General features: G+C 42.1%; 1 protein-coding gene across 3 annotated transcripts in view; it reads right to left on the reverse strand.

Moving 5' to 3' along the window:
- The window catches only part of ttc7a.L (tetratricopeptide repeat domain 7A L homeolog), a 212277-nt gene extending 193683 nt beyond the window's left edge, over nt 1-18594 (reverse strand). Inside the window, exons 1-3 of one of the 3 annotated variants that reach the window (XM_041562490.1) lie at nt 18295-18594; nt 4493-4656; nt 958-1126 (exon numbers count right to left, since the gene is read on the reverse strand). In XM_041562490.1, coding sequence (XP_041418424.1) covers nt 958-1126; nt 4493-4656; nt 18295-18427 — 466 coding nt within the window. In that variant the 5' untranslated portion in view covers nt 18428-18594. Of the gene's footprint in view, nt 1-957; nt 1127-4492; nt 4657-12657; nt 13122-18294 lie in introns of those variants that run through there. The other 2 variants (XM_041562488.1, XM_041562489.1) reach the window with 2 other exon arrangements.
- Nucleotides 18595-21351: the final 2757 nt, after the last annotated feature.

Consider the following 21351-nt stretch of genomic DNA (forward strand, 5'->3'; position numbering starts at 1 on the left):
GTTGCGTCTGAACCTGCGTTCGGCGCCTACACGCGCCTTCGTGAGTACAGCCCCATTTCAAATCATTACTTGCGTCTATTCCTGCGCTCCCCTGCGGCTGAACGCCAAAAAACGGAACGCAGGGGAGCGCAGGTCGGAACGGCCGTGTGTAAGAGCCCTAAAGGTGGCCATACATGGATAGATCCGCTCGTTTGGCGATGTCGCCAAACGAGCGGATCTCCCGCCGATATGCCCACCTTGAGGTGGGCAATATCGGGCAGATCCGATCGTGGGCCCTAGGGCCCAACGATCGGATCCTAGCATTCGGTAAACGGGTGGTCGGGTCGCGGGACCACATCAACAAACAGATGCGGTCGCGATCCGACGGGATTTTTAGTCCTATCCGATCGAGATCTGGCCGACTTTCGGCCAGATCTCGATCGAGGAAGCCCGTCGGGGGCCCCCATACACGGGCCAATAAGCTGCCGACACAGTCTGTCGGCAGCTCTTATCGGCCCGTGTATGGCCACCTTAACACAAGATAACAGCTGCCTGGTAGATCTAAGAACAGCACTCAATAGTAAAATCCAGGTCCTACTGAGACTGATTCAGTTACATTGAGTAGGAGAAATAACAGCCTGTCAGAAAGCAGTTCCATCCTAAAGTGCAGGCACAAATCACATGACTGGGGGCAGCTGGGAAACTCACAAAATGTCTAGGCCCATGTCAGATTTCAAAATTGAATATAAAAAAATCTGTTTGCTCTTTTGAGAAATGGATTTCAGTGCAGAATTCTGCTGGAGCAGCACTATTAACTGATGCGTATTGAAAAAAAAACATGTTTTTCCATGACAGTATCTCTTTAAGTGCAACTTTATTTTATAAGTCTCACCTCCCCATTAACATCCTATTTGTATTCTATGTCTCCTTTCCTTTTGATTCACCCTTCTCTCTCTCATTGAAATAAAATGGATTTACCTTTAATGAGAAAAGCTTCCGTCATGAGACGCATGCGATAGAGGGGCTCATCATCCAGCGCAATATCATCCATCCCTGCCCGCGCATACATACTGACTGCGTCTCTGTACGACCCCTCCATGTAATGCAACTTTCCCATTATCAGCAGCGCTTCCGTTATGTGCTTAGGCTGAAATACAACAACAGGGACCCCCATAATGATACCATGTAAATGTCATATATACCTTATATAAAACTATATAGGGTCATCGATTATATAGTGAATAAAGTACCCCCTCTTGTAAAATATAAGGATATTATAAATTACCGAGGAGTTTCATGACCATATAAAAGTAATAATACACAAGTTTTAGTGAGTCATGTGACAGAAATTACATCACTACTCACCGTTTATAACTGATGACATCACTACTCACCGTTTATAAGGATATAATTTACAAGATATTCATGTCTTTTGTGTATTATATATATAATATATAATATATATTATATATATATATAATATATAGAGAGAGAGAGAGAGAGAGAGAGAGAGAGAGAGAGAGAGAGAGAGAGAGAGAGAGAGAGAGAGAGAGAGAGAGAGAGAGAGAGAGAGAGAGAGAGAGAGAGAGAGAGAGGTATGGGTTCATTAACCCAAAACCCGTTATCCAGAAAGTTCCGAACTATGGAAAGGCCATCTCCCATAGACTCCATTATAATCAAATAATCCAACGGTTTCCTTTTTCTGTGTAATAATAAAACAGTCGCTTGTACTTGATCCCAACTAAGATATAATTAATCCTTATTGGAGGCAAAACCAGCCTGTTGGGTTTATTTCAGGTTTATATGATTTTCTAGTAGACTTAAGGTATGAAGATCCAAATTACAGAAAGATCCGTTATCCAGAAAACCACCAGCTCCCAGCATTCAGGATAACGGGTCCTATACCTGTATATATATATATACGTATAGAGCAAGGGTTTATGCACATGTATAACCATAAATAAGAACTGCTTGTTCCCTGAAGGTGAAATTAAATATTGTCAATACACATCAATGCAACACTGCCCTCTACTGTCCAAACTTTAATGGTTGGAACCCCCTTTACACAGTTTTTGAAGGGGTGGTTCACCGTCAAGTCAACTTTAAGTATGTTATAAATTATGTTATAGTTCTACACTACTTTTCGATTGGCCTTCATTTTTTTTTCTTTTATATAGTTTTTTAATTTGCCTTCTTCTTCTGACACTTTCCAGCTTTCAAATGGGGGTCACTGACCCCATCTTAAAACAAATGGCTGCCATTTCACTGTTATTGCTACATTTTTTTTTATTACTTCTCTTTCTATTCAGGCCTCTCCTATTCATAGTCCAGTCTCTTATTCAAATCAATGCATGGTTGCTAGGGGAATTTGGACCCTAGCAACCAGATGGCTGAAATTGCAAACTGGAGAGCTGCTGAATAAAAAGCTAAATAACTCAAAAACCACAAATAATAAAAAACGAAAACAAATTGCAAATTGTCTCAAAATATACCTCTCTACATCATACTAACAGTTAATTTAAAGGTGAACAACCCCCTTAAAACCACTGGCTCCATACATGCAGATAAACATCCAGTGTGGGAAGTACTAAGACAGGGTTAATATGTGCTAGAATTCTCTGCCATTCACCACATTCCTCTCTCTCAGTTTCTATTTGCCAAATAGGTGGGAAGGTCATTAAATCAGGAAAAGTAAAGCTGGAAGAAAGAGACAGCGGATCTGAACCCTCAGCAGGCTGAAAGGGGTTAAAGCTGGGCATTAAAGAGGCTGAAGAGTAACAGGGGTTCTTATAAAGAAGCATATCATTGTGTGGGAGGAGTGCAGTCATGGAGAATAGCAGGCAGGCTTTTTTGGAAAGTAAAGGCTACATGAAACATGTTTATTTTTGCCTGAGAACAATATGTCAAGCATTTAAAAAGGATAAGTAACCCTTTAAAATAAGTGAATGTAAAATTGATGAGGGGGCTATTCTAAGCACTTTTGTCATTTACATTCATTATTTATTTTCTTTCTATTCCAAGATATTAAGGGATACATGTACTGTTAATATGAATGAATTGTGTTACAACAGCGCCACCTGCTGGTCAGTTTCCCACCAGTCTGACCAGCAAGTAGTCAAGGAAGTTGTCAGGAGAAAGAAAGAGGCTGATGTTCTTCTACTTAGGAATAAAATTAGAAACCTTTCTCACATCTTTCCTAAGCAGAAGAACATCAGCCTCTTTCTTTCTCCTGACAACTTCCTTGACTACTTGCTGGTCAGACTGGTGGGAAACTGACCAGCAGGTGGTGCTGTTGTAACAAAATCCATTCATATTAACAGCACACGTATCCCTTAAAGGGATACTGTCATGGGAAAAAAAAAAATTTTTAAATGAATCAGTTAATAGTGCTGCTCCAGCAGAATTCTGCACTGAAATCCATTTCTCAAAAGAGCAAACAGATTTTTTTATATTCAATTTGGAAATCTGACATGGGGCTAGACATATTGTCAATTTCCCAGCTGCCCCAAGTCATGTGACTTGTGCTCTGATAAACTTCAATCACTCTTTACTGCTGTACTGCAAGTTGGAGTGATATCACCCCCCTCCCTTTTCCCCCCAGCAGCCTAAAAACAGAACAATGGGAAGGTAACCAGATAGCAGCTCCCTAACACAAGATAACAGCTGCCTGGTAGATCTAAGAACAACACTCAATAGTAAAAACCCATGTCCCACTGAGACACATTCAGTTACATTGAGAAGGAAAAACAGTAGCCTGCCAGAAAGCATTTCTCTCCTAAAGTGCAGGCACAAGTCACATGACTGGGGGCAGCTGGGAAATTGACAAAATGTCTAGCCCCATGTCAGATTTCAAAATTGAATATAAAAAAATCTGTTTTTCTTTTGAGAAATGGATTTCAGTGCAGAATTCTGCTGGAGTAGCACTATTAACTGATTCATTTTGAAAAAAACACGTTTTCCCATGACAGGATCCCTTTAATATCTTGGAATAGAAAGAAAATAAATAATGAATGCAAATGACAAAAGTGCTTAGAATAGCCCCCTCATCAATTTTTTTTATTCACTTATTTTAAAGGTTTACTTATCCTTTAAGTAAACTATAAAGGAAGATTAGCAGCAAAGGAGCAAACAAAACCACTAAACTTTTATAATCAATACTGCTAATAATGACATTAGACAGCAAACAGAGCGTGACCCCAATAAGGTAACAGCACGCACTTCAGCTTTATAGGGATTTTTTTTATTTTTTAAATTTACTCTGTTTTTAATTGACAGCAGAGTTCTATTGCATGAGCTTCCCTTCACTGAGTACTTGTAATCATACAGATGCTACATCCACACATACAGATGATAAAATACACTTACATACAGAGTCAGGGGTAGTCCAAGGTGGGACCATAATCTGGATTTGCATTTTGTCTGTTCGCTCTCCATAAGCCTCAATTGAACAGTGACATCTAGTGGTTGTAAATGATACGACGTAACTATATGACATCCCAGCATTATTTCTTACCAGTAATTTGCCCCTGCTGAGAATGCCGGTGAGATAGTTCTTTGCCTGTTGCAGTTTGGGCTCCTTGCTTGCCAGTAATGGAACGGAATCCTTCAGTTTGCCCACGTTTTCCCTTACGCACTGCTCCAGCGAGGCCTCGGCCAACATCAGGTGGGCAAAGTCATCTGAAAGACAATGGGAACGGTCACATACAAGAGAGAGGCCAACTGAGATAGAGACGGATCTACACGGACACCTGAATAAATGCCTTTTATTTGTAGCTGCTTGTAATAATAATAATAACTAGAGAGGTACATTTCCTGAAGAAAATGTGAGTGGTGCTTGCCGTGGCAAAACTCAGGCCCCCCATATATGTTGGGTGTCTTGCCCAGTCGCCCCTGGTGCCTAGAGAGTACACAAAGTCGGTAGAATCCGGATTAAACCGGTGAAATTCAAAGCCAACCAAATTTTACCATTGAAATCAATCCAAACAAACTGGCTATTTTTGGCTCCGCCCACTTTTAAAAATTTGCAACCCAGTCACCAAATGGACCAAGTTTGAGCACTCTTACATTAACAGTGTAAGAATGAGAGGAATTTAAATATTCCCATTGAATAGCGTTAGGTAAAATTTGATTGGCTGTCTTAAGCTCCGCCCATTTTTCTGAATTTTAACCCCAGTTACCTAGTCATGGTCAGTGCCAAGTTTGGGGCCTCTGGTTTTAAAACGGTGAGAACGGCGATATTCCAAAATTTTATATTGAAGTCAATAGGTGAAAACTGATTGGCTGTTTTTGGCTCCACCCACTTGTCCTAAATTTTGACCACGGTCACCCAGTGAGTAATTGAGCCAAGTTTGGTACACCTAGCATTTAAACTGTGATAATAGCAGCAGTTTATCATTTTTCATTAAGGTCAATGGCTGAAATCTGATTGGCTGTTTGCGGCTCCGCCCACTTTTCCTAAATTTTGACCGCAGTCACCCAGTGACGCACGGTGCCAAGTTTGGGAGTTCTGGCTTTGTACTGTGAGAATTACAGCTGTTTACATTTTCTCATTGAAGTCAATAGGGAACATCTGATTGGCTGTTCTTGGCTCCACCCACTTTTCCTAAATTTTGACCGCAGTTACCCAGTGAGTAATTGAGCCAAGTTTGGTACACCTAGCATTTAAACCGTGATAATAGCAGCAGTTTATTATTTTTCATTAAGGTCAAAGGCTGAAATCTGATTGGCTGTTGTTGCCCCGCCCCTTTTTTTCCTAATTGTGAACCACAGTCACTCAGTGACTAACATACCAAAGTTTGGGAATGCTGTCATTTAATGTGTAAAAATGGCAGCATTTCTATTTTTTTCTATTGAAAATCAATGAATGAAATTTGATTGGTTGTTGGTGGCTCCGCCCACTTTTTCTAAACTTGAAGTGGAAACCCCCAGCGACCACATTTGTGATATTCAAGGTCCCTGACATCAATACTGAGAGAATGGCAGCCTTCTTAATTTTTCCCATTAAAACCAATCAAAGAAATCTGATTGGTTGGTTTTGGCTCCACCCACTTTTCTTAATTTTAATCCCAGTCCCCCAGTGACCAACTGTGCCAACTTTGAGGAGGCTGCCATTAACCGTCTAAGAGCGGCAGCAGTTTAAAATTTTCGTATTTAATTGAATGGCTGAAATTTGATTGGCTGTTGTAGACTCCGCCCACTTTTTGTAAATTTTGGCCGCAGTCACCCAGTGACCCACGGTGCCAAGTTTGGGAGCTCTGGCTTTATTACTGTGAGAATTACAGCTGTTTACATTTTCTCATTGAAGTCAATAGGGAAAATCTGATTGGTTGTTTGCGGCTCCGCTCACTTTTTTGGGTCCCCAAAATAGGACAGAAAAGTCACAACACCCCATTCCCGAATAAGCTGAACGGTTTGACACCTCATTCATGGGTCTGCGACAAACTAATTATTCGATAAATTATTCGATAAATTCCCCATTATAAGTCAATGGGGCAAATTTGGGGACCTCTCCTGCCCCGGGGGTAAAACTTATACCCTCGTGTGGGGTATCATCTGACACAAGTCGCAAACCTCTTCAAATGTGGTAAATTTAACGTTTCTACAAGATTCCCTCTCTGCGCTAGAATCCGTCAAAAGTTGGCCTCAATGTTAATCTATGGGACTTTTCGGGGTGGTTAATTGCCCCCGCAAGGGGCAATTAACCACCCACCCCTTAGAAAAGTCATACCACCCCATTCCCGATTAAGCCGCACGATTTGACACCTCATTCATGGGTCTAGGACAAACGGTGCGGGACTAGTTACGCGCCAAACTTTCATACGGAAGAAGAATAAAAATAAGTTTGCAAGATAACAGTAGTGATGCTTTGCTTCGCAAGCACCACTAATAATAATAGGTAAATGCTCACTTCCAGCTCTGTAAAACCAGGAAACTGCAACTCCCAGCGGCCGGCTGTTTTTTTATGTCCTTACAATACAGAAACGGCTGCAGCGCTTTAACATAATATGTCCCACAGAGCTTACAATTACTTAGTGCCCCTTTTGCGGCCCAGGGCTCCTAGGAAGTGGCGCAGATCAACCAGAACCACATTTGAGAGTTTAAAGGGGTGGTTCCCCCATAAGGTAACTTGTATTACTGTATATACTCGAGTATAAGCCGTCCCGAGTATAAGCCGAGGTACCTAATTTTACCTCCAAAAACTGGGAAAGCTTATTGACTCGAGTATAAGCCTAGGGTGAGAAATGCAGCAGCTTCTGGTAAGTTTCAGTTTCAATCCAAAAATTGAGGGTTTCTGCTCCCATTGGAGGTGCTGGCGTCTCGTTTTTGGATGCAGGCAAATATTCTTGGAGACTATTCTTGGACGCCGGCGACCGTTTTTGTGCTTGACCCGAGTATAAGCCGAGGTACCTAATTTTACCTCCAAAAACTGGGAAAGCTTATTGACTCGAGTATAAGCCTAGGGTGAGAAATGCAGCAGCTTCTGGTAAGTTTCAATCAAAAAATTGAGGGTTTCTGCTCCCATTGGAGGTGCTGGCGTCTCGTTTTTGGATGTTGGCGACCATTCTTGGACGCCGGCGAATATACTTAGAGACTATTCTTGGACGCTGGCGACTATTCTTGGACGCCGGCGACTATTCTTAGACGCCGGCGACTATTCTTGGAAGCTGGCGACCGTTTTTGCGCTTGACCCGAGTATAAGCCGAGGTAGAGTTTTTCAGCATATTTTGGGGGCTGAAAAACTCGGCTTATACTCGAGTATATACGGGTATGTTATAGAACTGCCAGTTCTAAGCAACTTTTCAATTTGTCTTCCTCATTTATTTTTTTATAGTTTTAATAGTTATTTGCCTTTTTCTTCTAACTCTTTGCAGCTTTCAAATGGGCGTCGCTGACCCCATCTAAAAAACAAATGCTTTGTAAGGCTATTATATTGTTATTGTTACTTTTTATTAGGGATGCACCAAATCCGCTATTTCGGATTCGGCCGAATCCCTGAATCCATCTTGGAAGATTCCGCCGAATACCGAACCGAATCCTAATTTGCATATGCAAATTAGGGGCGGGAAAGGAAAAAGTGGAAAAAATTGGTTTACTTCCTTGTTTTGTAACAAAAATTCATGTGAAATCCCACCCTCCATACACAATTTGCATATGCAAATTAGGATTCGGATTCAGTTCGGCCAGGCACAAGGATTTGGCCAAATCCGAATCCTACTGAAAAAAGACGAATCTTGGCGGAGTCCCGAACCGAATCCTGGATTCGGTGCATCTGTACTTTTTATTCCTCCTCTTTCTATTCAGGCCTCTCCTATTCATATTCCAGTCTCTTATGTAAATCAATGCATGGTTGCTAGGGGAATTTGGACCCTAGTTACCAGATTAGTTAAGATGCAAATTGAAGAGCTGCTAAGTAAGTAAAAAAACACAAATAATAAAAAAATTAAAACCAATTGCAAATTGTCTCAGAATATCCCTCTCTACACCATACTAACAGTTAATTTAAAGGTGAACAACCCCATTAAAGGTTCCCCAAATGGACATTCGCTACACAGAACTGCCAGAACCAGCCAACAGGACTGATATCTAAGCACACTTTATGCACGTGAAAAGATATTACATGTATGGGATCCATTATCCGGAAACCTGTTATCCAAAAAGGTCCAAATTAAAGGGGAACTATCGTGAAAATCTAATTTTCCCAGCGGATGGATAGGATGAAAATAATAATATTCTTAAATATATTCATTTAACAGAAATGCTTACTTTTTGAAAGGCATTCAATAATATTACAGTGAGTTAGAATGCTTTCTCTGAGAGCCAGTTCAAGCAATTGCTGAATGGGAGTGGCTATACCCCCACTGTGATGTCACGTAGCAACTAGCGAAGTCCCACCCTCTTCATGCTGAATTCAAAGCATCCACACACCAACTGCATTCTCTGGAATCTCATTCTGAGAATAGCAAGGCTGTTATACTTTTATAGTGTGAAAATGCTGATATTATTGGCAGAATGAGATTTTTGCATTCTCCCAGATCAAAGGAAGGACAGAGCTTGGTAAATATTGTACAGATATAAAAAAAAAAAGGGTATTATGCACCTACTTTTTGCACATTGCACCTCACATGTTTCATATGTCTCTGTAGGTCAATAACAACCAGCCAGCAATTCACTTTGAACAGGCTACTTACTAAAAGGTGCAAAATATGGGTAATTGAACTGGTACAAATTAGCACCTTTGTTTGAAATCACCCTGTCTATAAATGTATTTGTGTGACAGTGCGTTTGTGTATGTTTTAGTCTCCCAGTAATTTTTTGTGTATAAATCTGTGTCTTTGTGTGTTCCCATTTTTTTTTGTGTTGTCAATGTGTTTTAGAGGAACAGTAATATCAAAATATGACATGTTAATAAATGTACTGTTGCCCTGGGGTGTTTGCTTCAGAAACAGAGCCATGGAGCAGCCATTCAGGTTGAACTAGGGCTATAAGGTTCAGGTTTAGTAGCAGATACGCTCTGTACAAATTGGCCCAAGAAGCAATCAGGGAACAGGTGCTGCTGGACTAGGAGGGCCTTCCTGAATGGACTCACTGCCCTGGAGATGTGCAACCCTAGCAAGAGTCTAGAGTGCTACTTGTGGGAAGAGGAGACAACCCATTAGTACTGCCTGTGTTCCTTCAATGCTGCCTAAGGCTCTGCGCTCAGTTTCTGGAAGCTTGGTTTTCCCGCCTTACTATGCCAGCCTATGGGCTCCTAGGGATCTCCCCTTTGCATGAGGCCCGTGCCTCTTACTGTCACTAAAGCTTTCTGAATGTACTCCTCCTGCTGGAGCCGGGATGGTTACTCCTATCTCTCACACTCACCCCTGTCATGCTTACCTTCTACTCTCACACTCACCCCTGCCACTCCTATCTCTCACACTCACCCTGCCACTCCTATCTCTCGCACACTCACCCCAGCCACTAATATCTCACTCACACTCACCCCAGCCACTCCTATCTCTCGCACACTCACCCCAGCCACTAATATCTCACTTACACTCACCCCAGCCACTCCTATCTCTCTCACACTCACCCCAGCCACTCCTATCTCTCGCACACTCACCCCAGCCACTAATATCTCACTTACACTCACCCCAGCCACTCCTATCTCTCTCACACTCACCCATGCCATAATAAAAAGTTGCAACTTCAAGCATTTATACCAACATCTCTAAAAAAAAGACGTGTATGCAACTTTTAAGCGCCTCCCATATTGAAACTGACCTAAACTTAAGATTACTAGTGAATCTTCACTAGGCACAACCGAACGCTAACAAATATTCGCTATGAAATGGTCGCACTGAAAAAGTATCGATAGCGAAAAGTCGCCAGCGTTTGGCGCCCAGGATGCAACTTCAAATTTTAGTGAATTAGCGTAGTGGTAACAAATTTGAATACACTGCCTGATTAATGTTTGGCCAAAAGTGGCAAATAAGTAAGTCATCAAAAGAAAACATCATATTTTTAGAAAACACACATTCTGCCAAATCTAAAATGGGTAAATATATCTTTGTATGGCAAAGCAGCAACACTACCCTAAACTTAGTTTTTTTATATAATTTCTGAAAATCATCACAAAGTTTGCATTTTACCTCATTATATACACCCCACATTTGTAACTTACCAGCATAAAGCATCCTAAATATGAACACATAAAATTCACTAAGCGCCGAAGCGCCGAACGCTAGCGTTACTTCGCTAGCGTTTGTCATTTTCGTTACTGCGCAAATTCACTAACGAACGCTGGCGTAGTTTCGCTAGTGTTACTTCGCACCCTTACGCCTGGCGAAGTTTCGCTAGCGACGTAACTACGCAAATTCACTAACGCGCGCAGTGTACTGAACGCCACCTTTTACGCTAGACTTCCTTCGCCACCTCAGACCTGGCGAAGCGCAATAGAGTAGATAGGGATTGTTTCAGAAAAAGTAAAAAAAAAAAAGGTGATAGGCTGAAAAAGATCGAAAAAATTTTTGGGGCTCCCCTCCTTCCCCCCTACATTTCCTGACTCATGGCAACTTACCTAGACAGTGGGCACATGTGTAGGGCAAAATAAAAATTTTATTTGATGATTTGAAGGTTTTCTAGCCATTTGTAGTGCTGATACGTATTCCTCCATTGAAATTTGAATTTCGCGCCGTATGCAAATTAGACTTCGCTAGCGTAACTTCGCTTTACTTAGCGAATCAACGCTAGCGCAACTTCGCAACCTTATGCTACCCCTGAGCGCAACTTCGGATTTTAGTGAATTTGCGAAGCGCTGGCGAAACTACGCCTGGCGAAGTGTGGCGAAGTTACACCTGGCGCAACTACGAATCTTAGTGAATTTGCCCCATAGGGTCTACTGAATAGTTTGATGCCTTAATGCATAGATTTACCAAACCATGTGGCATACAGAGACCCCCAAATTCAAATAGTACATATAAATTTTCACATGACACTGACTGTTACACTATAAGCACCCGGCACGTGCATTACCCTAGAAAACCATATTTTTTCTGAAAGTAAATATTCCAACTAATCTAAAACGGGTAAATATTTATTGCCACTACAAACTACCAAACTGCAAAATTATGCTAAACATAATGCCCTTTATTAAATTTCTTTAAATCATCACAAAGCTTGCATTTTACCCCATTATTACCCCACATTTCGTAACATATCAGCATAGGGGCTCAACTACATGGTGCAACTTCTTCAGATCCGACACTCTAAGAGGAAGCGCATGCAACAAGACCGGTGCGCCGAATATAATGTAAGTAATAAAAATATTGCACCTACAAACTGCATGCATCTGACATGACTGTTGGATGCAAATGCCGCACGTTGCGTCTTCATTCGACAGTAATTGAATGCATGCAGTTTGTAGGTGCGATATTTCTATTACTTACTGTACATTATATTCGGTGCATCCATCTTGTCGTATGCGCTTCCTCTCAGCGTGTCGGATCTGAAGAAGTTGCACCATGTAGTTCAGTCCTAAAGCATCCAAAATATGAACGCATGGGGTCTATGGAACACATTGATGCCCAATATGCATAGATTTACCAAACCATGTGGCGCACAGAGACCCCCAAATGGATATATAGCAGACAAAATTTACATGAGCAAAATTAAGTAACAAAGAACAGTGGTAAATGCGATAAAATCACGAAATCAATAAAATCCAATAAAACCACAAAAATCAATGCTTTTTTTTTCCCGCCTAGTGTAATCAGCAGTCATAATCACTTTGACTATTTTAGCATGGGCAAATATGTTTTACGGAAAGAAACAAGCGAACAACACCTATGCAGAGCTGAAAATGCAATAAAACAGCTTAACATGCTAAAAAATTGCTAAATATGCACAAACTCACTAAAATTGCGAAATAATCAGCAAAATAACATACAAAAGGTATTGTGCAGTACTGTACGCTATTCACAAGGGCAATAAAACATTTTTTTCAGGCAAAAAAAAATTATACAATAAGAAAAAAAAACAACAAAATAGTGTGCGTATGCGTGTGTACAATTCTCAAAATTACGTGTTATGTTCGTGTGTGTGCGGGTACAAGTGTGTGAGTATGTAACCCCCCCGATCCCCAAAAATGTATGTGTGTGTAATAAGTGTGTGTTTGTGTGTGTGTGTATGTGTAACACTAACCTGGAAAACACATGACAATCTATTGGGGTTGCAGGAGGGGGTCCCACGAAGAGTAGTAGTAGTCTTCAGTGAAGATCCAGGGACTGGGTGGTGCTGCAGGTATAGGTAGCACAGGCAGCAGCAGGACACGTAGAAATCACGTGCCTGCTGCTACCTTGGAGCCCCTGAGCGATTGCGTCCCAGGGGCCTCTCAATACCCCACTTTGCTTATTTCCTAGCGGCAGGGGAACAAGCTGGGAGCAGTCCCCCCCTTCTGTAGCCATCACCCCTACTGTAGTCAGTCCCCCTCTGTAGCCAGCCCCCCTGCAGCCAGCCACCTCCTGCAGCCGCCCCCTGCAACCAGTCTCACCCTGCAACCAGTCTCACCCACCTGTAGCCAACCTCACCCACCTTCAGCCAGCCCCCCTGCAGCAGCCTTCTCTCCCCTGACTCATCCTCATCCCCCTCCACCCCCCTGCAGTCAGCCAACATCGTAGTTTTTACAAGTTTTACTCAGTTACATGAAGACTTTTGCTCTCCGTCTGAAACTCCCCCTCACTCCCAGAAACGAGGCAGTAGGAAATAAAGGTGGACTTGCTAAACGTGTGTAAATCCCAGCCGCACATTAGTCTGTATGCCAGCACTGAGACGCGAGTAGTGAATGTGCTGCTGCTCCGGTTTCATTTTGTGCTTATGTAACATTTGTGCGTCTCAGTGCTGGCATACAGACTAATGTGCGGCTGGGATTTACACACGTTTAGCAAGTCCACCTTTATTTCCTACTGCCTCGTTTCTGGGAGGGAGGGGGAGTTTCAGACGGAGAGCAAAAGTCTTCATGTAACTGAGTAAAACTTGTAAAAACTACGATGTTGGCTGACTGCAGGGGGGATGGAGGGGGATGAATCTCACGGGAGAGAAGGACCGTGTTACAGTCTACCTTTCTTTCCTAGCTTTATACAGTTTCTGATTGACAGCTCTGACTGCCAATGAGATAGAGAACAGAGTTGTTATGCAGAAAAACTCGACTCCGACGCCAGAGCTAGCCAGAGGCAGGTAGGAGAGAAGCAGCTGGCATGGATTCACTAGAAAGACTGCAATATTTTAAAAACTGTAAACATTTTTTAATACATTATATTTAGACATTTGAATAACTTCATGTAATGATTGTTTTTACCAATTTTTAATTTCGCGATAGTTCCCCTTTAAGGGAAGGCTTTCTCCATTTTCTCCTAATAATCCATGTTTTTAGAACTGATTCCCTTTTTCTGTGTAATAATAAAACAGTAGCTTGTACTTGATCCCAACTAAGATATAATTAATCCTTATTGGAGGCAAAACCAGCCTATTGGGTTTATTCAATGTTTATATGATTTTATAGTAGACTTAAGGTATGGAGAGCCAAATTACAGAAAGATCTGTTATCCGGAAAACCCCAGGTCCCGAGCATTCTGGATACCAGGTCTCATGACCTGTATTATTATTGTAACTATTATTATTGTTATTAACACATACGAAAGCACCAACCTGTTCCCTTATAACAGCCTGTGGGCACTTTCCTCAGGCCCCAGCAGTAGTTCAAGTGTTAAAATGGGCGGAGCTTGTCGAGACAATAAAAGAAGATTTGTAGGATAGTAAATATCCAAAGTTCACCGTGCCTGGCTGCTCCTTGATTGTTTAACTCACGAGGTGCCCCAGACCTTCATTCTGACATTATTTCTCTTAATCCAATTTAGTAACGATAAAAATACTTTATTTGTGGTTTTTAGCAATATTTCCACTGGCAATAATAACTGAGCTATTTATTCCTCTACGACCAGTCAGTGAATCACAACCCACTTCCCTGTGCCCTCAGCAGACTCTTATTCCTTGTCCTGCACAGCTGGTTCCCCCACATGAAGGGAATTAGCAAAGCAGCCCCCAGTCAGTTTGAATAGGTGCGTTATCCTCCATGAATAGGGAACACAATAGGGAAGCAAATTGAGATCTCGCATTATATGGAGCTGGGAACATAGATTCTTGGCTGCCTAAGGATCATGGGAATTGCAGTTCATTCTTGAGCCTATACCCTGTGCATAGACTTGTATTATTGTTATTATTATACAGATCTCCCTGTTCTATTCCCATCGCTTCCAACTCCCACAGTGTGTGACTCATGATTCTGGCTCCTGTCTGTATATTCAGCAGTGCCACGCTACCGACACACAGCATTCCCCATCATCTGCCCACAGCATTATCTGTAATCTGCCCACAGCATTCCCCATCATCTGCCCACAGCATTATCTGTTATCTGCCACAGCATTCCCCATCATCTGCCCACAGCATTATCTGTTATCTGCCCACAGCATTCCCCATCATCTGCCCACAGCATTATCTGTTATCTGCCCACAGCATTCCCCATCATCTGCCCACAGCATTATCCATCATCTCTTCACAGCATTCCCCATCATCTGCCCACAGCATTATCCATCATCTCTTCACAGCATTCCCCATCATCTGCCCACACCATTATCCATCATCTGCTCACAGCATTCTCCATCATCTGCCCACAGCATTCCCCATCATCTTCCCACAGCATTCTCCATCACCTGCCCACAGCATTCTCCATCATCTGCCCACAGCATTTCCCGTCATCTTCCCACAGCATTCTCCATCACCTGCCCACAGCATTCTCCATCATCTGTTCACAGTATTCTCCATCATCTGCCCACAGCATTATCTGTCATCTGCCCAGAGCATTCCCCATCATCTTCCCACAGCATTCTCCATCACCTGCCCACAGCATTCTCCATCATCTGCCCACAGCATTTCCCGTCATCTTCCCACAGCATTCTCCATCACCTGCCCACAGCATTCTCCATCATCTGTTCACAGTATTCTCCATCATCTGCCCACAGCATTATCTGTCATCTGCCCAGAGCATTCCCCATCATCTGCCCCCAGCATTCTCTATTGCACGGGTTAAAGGGAAAGTAACCATGGCAGAGCACCAAGGCACCCAGTTATGTTACATTATGGAACAAACTGTGTTTATAATATTTTATTGCATTTTCTGCTCTGAGCTAAACCATAAAGTGTCACAAAGTTCTTCTGGTTTCAGTCCTCCCAGTAATTAGACTATATAACCCGCCCTGGAGAAGGCTAAACATTATATACATTATATACAGATCGTTATAACAGACATAGGATGTGGGTAGGGGAAGGGTCAGTACCCCAATATAGTGTGCCTGGTTTCAGGGGTACTGAAAGTCTCTTTAAAGGGGTGGTTCACCTTTAAGTAAACTTTAAGTATGTTATAGAATGGCCAGTTTTAAACAACTTTTCAATTGGTCTTCATTATTTATTTTTTATAGTTTTTGAATTATCTGCCTTTTTCTTCTGACTCTTTCCAGTAATCAAATAGGGGTCACTGACCCCATCTAAAATCTTAAGTCTCTGTAAGGCTACAAATGTATTGTTATTGCTACTTTTTATTACTCATCTTTCTATTCAGGCCTCTCCTATTCATATTCCAGTCTCTTATTCAAATCAATGCATGGTTGCTAGGGGAATTTAAACCCTAGTAACCAGACTGCTGAAATTGCAAACTGGAGAGCTGCTGAATAAAAAGATAAATAACTCAAAAACCACATTATAAAAAGTGAAAATCAAATGGTCTCAGAATATCCCTCTTCACGTCATACTAACAGTTAATTTAAAGGGGAACAATCCCTTTGGGCAAAACTGCTGCACCAGTGGCTCCTGTTCATATCAGAGCTAGGGAAGGGGGTGCTAAGTGTGGGATCCTGTAGAAGGGACCCCAATTTCTGGATTTCTCTACCAGATGAAATAAATCTAATAATAAATATTGTTATGAAAAATAAATGTGGTCTATATAGTGGGACAGCTGAAGTTCCAACCAGCCTGTTTGTTCTCCGTTTGCCCCGCAGCGATGCATCACAGGAGACTTTCCATAAACAAACCAGCGCCAGATGTTGCAGCCTCACTGGGATACAGGAGCAGTGTTTGCCCTAAACAAAGATGGAGGTTTGGTTCCCCAGGAAGGGCATTAGTGCTGGTCCTTACATAAGTCTTTAGGTCAGGTCTGTGCAGTAGATCGACATAATTATTATTATTAACTTCCCTGCACACATCAATACATATATATATAGAAACACTTTTGCAGAACTACAACTCCCATCATCCCCCCCAGCAGCTAAAGTTGAACGTTTGCATTCCTGGGATAACCTGTTGCACTTGTGATTCTCTCATTCAATGACTCTTTCATTCTGCAAATTAATGTTCTACATATTCATTTATTTACACTAAATATACCCCAGTGCAGGTAAGTCAGGACCAATGGTCACATGAGTTATTGTGCCAACAAGCTGCTGATTAGGGAACCCCCTGATCTCACCCATTGGTTCAGTCCAGAACAGGGACCTGCCCAGGAACCTCTGGAGCTTTGACTGTTGCAGAACTATAAATCTAAGCAGGTAATACTTCTAATCTCTGTTCTACACATGCCCCGCCCCAACACACAGGGGTGTCAATAGTCAATGAGGGTGGGTAACCTTCAGTGGGAGTGGGTAATGGTCAGTGGGAGTGGGTAATGGTCAGAGGGAGTGGGTAATGGTCAGAGGGAGTGGGTAATGGTCAGTGGGAGTGGGTAATAGTCAGTGAGGGTGGGTAATAGTCAGTGAGGGTGGGTAATGGCCAGTGGGACTGGGAGTGGGTAATGGTCAGTGAGGGTGGGTAATGGTCAGTAAGGGTGGGTAGTGATCAGTGGGAGTGGGTAATGGTCAGAGGGAGTGGGTAATGGCCAGTGTGGGTGGGTAATGGTCAGTGAGGGTGGGTAATGGTCAGTGGGAGTGGGCAATGGACAGAGGGAGTGTCTAATGGTCAGAGGGAGTGGGTAATGGCCAGTGGGAGTGGATAATGGTCAGAGGGAGTGGGTAATGGTCAGAGGGAGCGGGTAATGATCAGTGGGAGTGGGTAATAGTCAGTGAGGGTGGGTAATGATCACTGGGAGTGGGTAATGGCCAGTGGGAGTGGGTAATGGTCAGTGTGGGTGGGTAGTGATCAGTGGGAGTGGGTAATGGTCAGTGTGGGTGGGTAGTGATCAGTGAGAGTGGGTAATGGTCAGTGTGGGTGGGTAGTGATCAGTGGGAGTGGGTAATGGTCAGAGGGAGTGGGTAATGGTCAGTGTGGGTGGGTAGTGATCAGTGGGAGTGGGTAATGGTCAGAGGGAGTGGGTAATGGTCAGTGGGAGTGGGTAATGGTCAGAGGGAGTGGGTAATTGTCAGTGGGAGTGGGTAATGGTCAGTGTGGGTGGGTAATGGTCAGTGGGAGTGGGTAATGGTAAGAGGGAGTGGGTAATGGTCAGTGTGGGTGGGTAATGGTCAGTGGGAGTGGGTAATAGTCAGTGGGTAATGGTCAATGGGAGTGGGTAATGGTAAGAGGGAGTGGGTAATGGTCAGTGTGGGTGGGTAATGGTCAGTGGGAGTGGGTAATAGTCAGTGGGTAATGGTCAGTGGGAGTGGGAAATAGTGAGTGGTTAATGGTCAGTGGATAATGGTCAGTGGGTAAGAGAAGAGCAAGGGAAGAATAAAGGGCAAATAAATGGCAGAGAGAGAGAGATGAGGCTACAGTGATACAGTGGGAGTCACATGACCCACTCACCATTAGTCTCCTGGGCTTTGGGGTTCCACTGCTTGATGAGCCCCTGGATCTTCTCCCACTGACACTCCGCCCGGCAGCGCTCAATCTCAGCCTCGAGCTTCAGGTGGGAAAGAGACAGCCGGGAAGCAGCCATGTCCTCTCACCGCGGGGCTCCCGGGGGAGTGGGGGACGCGCAGCTCATCAGGGGGATCCCGGGGTCGGGGGCGCGCAGTTGATGTTTCTGTCACGAACCAACAAGCGTCGTTCCCTCTCCACTTGTGCTACGAGCCCTGCAGCTTCCCCTCCCTTCTCTCAGCGCTCGGAGCCGCTCTGTGATTGGTCGAGGGGCACCCGGACTCGCTCGCGATTGGTCCGTTCTGTTTCCTTGGCCGGACACCTTGTTCTTCTTGTATCGCGCGCAGTGAGGGGAAATCGACATGTCAGTGGGCGGCTCGGCGGGTGTCTGACTCTTCTGCTCTGCTGCTGCTCTGCTGGGTGTGTCCCAGGCATAATATCTGTATAATACTCGTCTGCTCAAGTCTCTCCTGCGTTACACTGGGGTGCGGGAAGTCTGGAGCCCTGACACCTGGGGGAGGTCAATTCTGTATAAACAACTCCCTGCACCTCCTGCTACTGACTTTACTCTATATATATATATATATATAGTTCCTTATTTATTATACACTGACAATATCAATATATATATAGACTGACTTTACATATAGTTCCTTTTATTATACTGTATATACTGACAATATACATATATAGACTGACTTTACTGTAAATATATAGTTCCTTATTTATTATATACTCACAATATCAATATATATAGACTGACTTTACATATAGTTCCTTTTATTATTTATTATACTGTATATACTGACAATATGCATATATAGACTGACTTTACTGTATATATATAGTTCCTTATTTATTATATACTCACAATATCAATATATATAGACTGACTTTACTGTACATATAGTTACTTTTATTATACTGTATATACTGACAATATACATATATACTGACTTTACTATACATATAGTTCCTTAAACAGTCCAGTCATTGGACAGAAGAGATTACATGACCCTGCTGTACCGTTAACCCATTTACTATTATTGCCCAAAGTTCACTGGTTCGTATCCCCTGCCTCTTCTACTCTATAGTTAAATCAGACTAGGTCTTGCCAGGCAGCAGTGCTGTAAATAAATCTAAGCAAGCAGGGCTCACTCTAGTGGTGGCAGGGCCCTGGTGCCTTTATATATAAATATATATGTGTGTGTGTGTGTATATATAAATATGATTATACAAGTTATGACCCTATGAAGGAGAGGAAAAAGTCAAAACTGTCAGGGTGGTGACATTGCGCGAGGAACAATCCTCCAAGATGTGCCAGTGGATAAGAGAAGACTGCCTGTATATTCTTTACAGAATGAGCCCCTGGGGCAGGTTGGGGTGTTGGCTGTCTGATACTGCCTGTGTCACACTCTGGGTTGGTTGCGACACACAAGTGACCACACACATAGGAATTAATGCCACTAAGATTCCTGAACTGAAGTCTGTCCTTCTGTCTGTCCCTCTCTGCCCTATGCCCTATTTATTGGGTCTGTGGAGGACTGTTAGGGTTGCCACCTTTTCCGGAAAAAAATACCGGCCTTCCTTTATATTTATCTTTATTCCCTATTAATAACATTGGGATCACTGATCTTCCTATATATTTATCTATTTTTCCCTATTAATAACATTGGGATCACTGACCTTCCTATATATTTATCTTTCTTCCCTATTAATAACATTGGGATCACTGACCTTCCTATATATTTATCTTTATTCCCTATTAATAACATTGGGATCACTGACCTTCCTATATATTTTATCTTTATTCCCTATTAATAACATTGGGATCACTGACCTTCCTATATATTTCTCTTTATTCCCTATTAATAACATTGGGATCACTGACCTTCCTATATATTTATCTTTATTCCCTATTAATAACATTGGGATCACTGACCTTCCTATATATTTATCTTTATTCCCTATTAATAACATTGGGATCACTGACCTTCCTATATATTTATCTTTATTCCCTATTAATAACATTGGGATCACTGACCTTCCTATATATTTATCTATTTTTCCCTATTAATAACATTGGGATCACCGACCTTCCTATATATTTATCTTTATTCCCTATTAATAACATTGGGATCACTGACCTTCCTATATATTTATCTATTTTTCCCTATTAATAACATTGGGATCACCGACCTTCCTATATATTTATCTTTATTCCCTATTAATAACATTGGGATCACCGACCTTCCTATATATTTATCTTTATTCCCTATTAATAATATTGGGATCACCGACCTTCCTATATATTTATCTTTATTCCCTATTAATAACATTGGGATCACTGACCTTCCTATATATTTATCTATTTTTCCCTATTAATAACATTGGGATCACCGACCTTCCTATATATTTATCTTTATTCCCTATTAATAACATTGGGATCACCGACCTTCCTATATATTTATCTTTATTCCCTATTAATAATATTGGGATCACCGACCTTCCTATATATTTATCTTTATTCCCTATTAATAACATTGGGATCACTGACCTTCCTATATATTTATCTATTTTTCCCTATTAATAACATTGGGATCACGGACCTTCCTATATATTTATCTTTATTCCCTATTAATAACATTGAGATCACTGACCTTCCTATATATTTATCTTTATTCCCTATTAATAACATTGGGATCACTGGCCTTCCTATATATTTATCTTTATTCCCTATTAATAACATTGGGATCATATCACTGACCTTCCTATATATTTATCTTTATTCCCTATTAATAACATTGGGATCACTGACCTTCCTATATATTTATCTTTATTCCCTATTAATAACATTGGGATCACTGACCTTCCTATATATTTATCTATTTTTCCCTATTAATAACATTGGGCTCAACCATCATTTTACCGGCCAGGCCATTAAAATACCGGCCAGGTGGCAACCCTGACTGTTTGCACTTCTGTGTACTTGAAATGCCAGGG

The sequence above is a fragment of the Xenopus laevis genome, chromosome 5L, assembly GCF_017654675.1.
Source record: "Xenopus laevis strain J_2021 chromosome 5L, Xenopus_laevis_v10.1, whole genome shotgun sequence".
In the NCBI taxonomy this organism is placed as follows: domain Eukaryota; kingdom Metazoa; phylum Chordata; class Amphibia; order Anura; family Pipidae; genus Xenopus; species Xenopus laevis.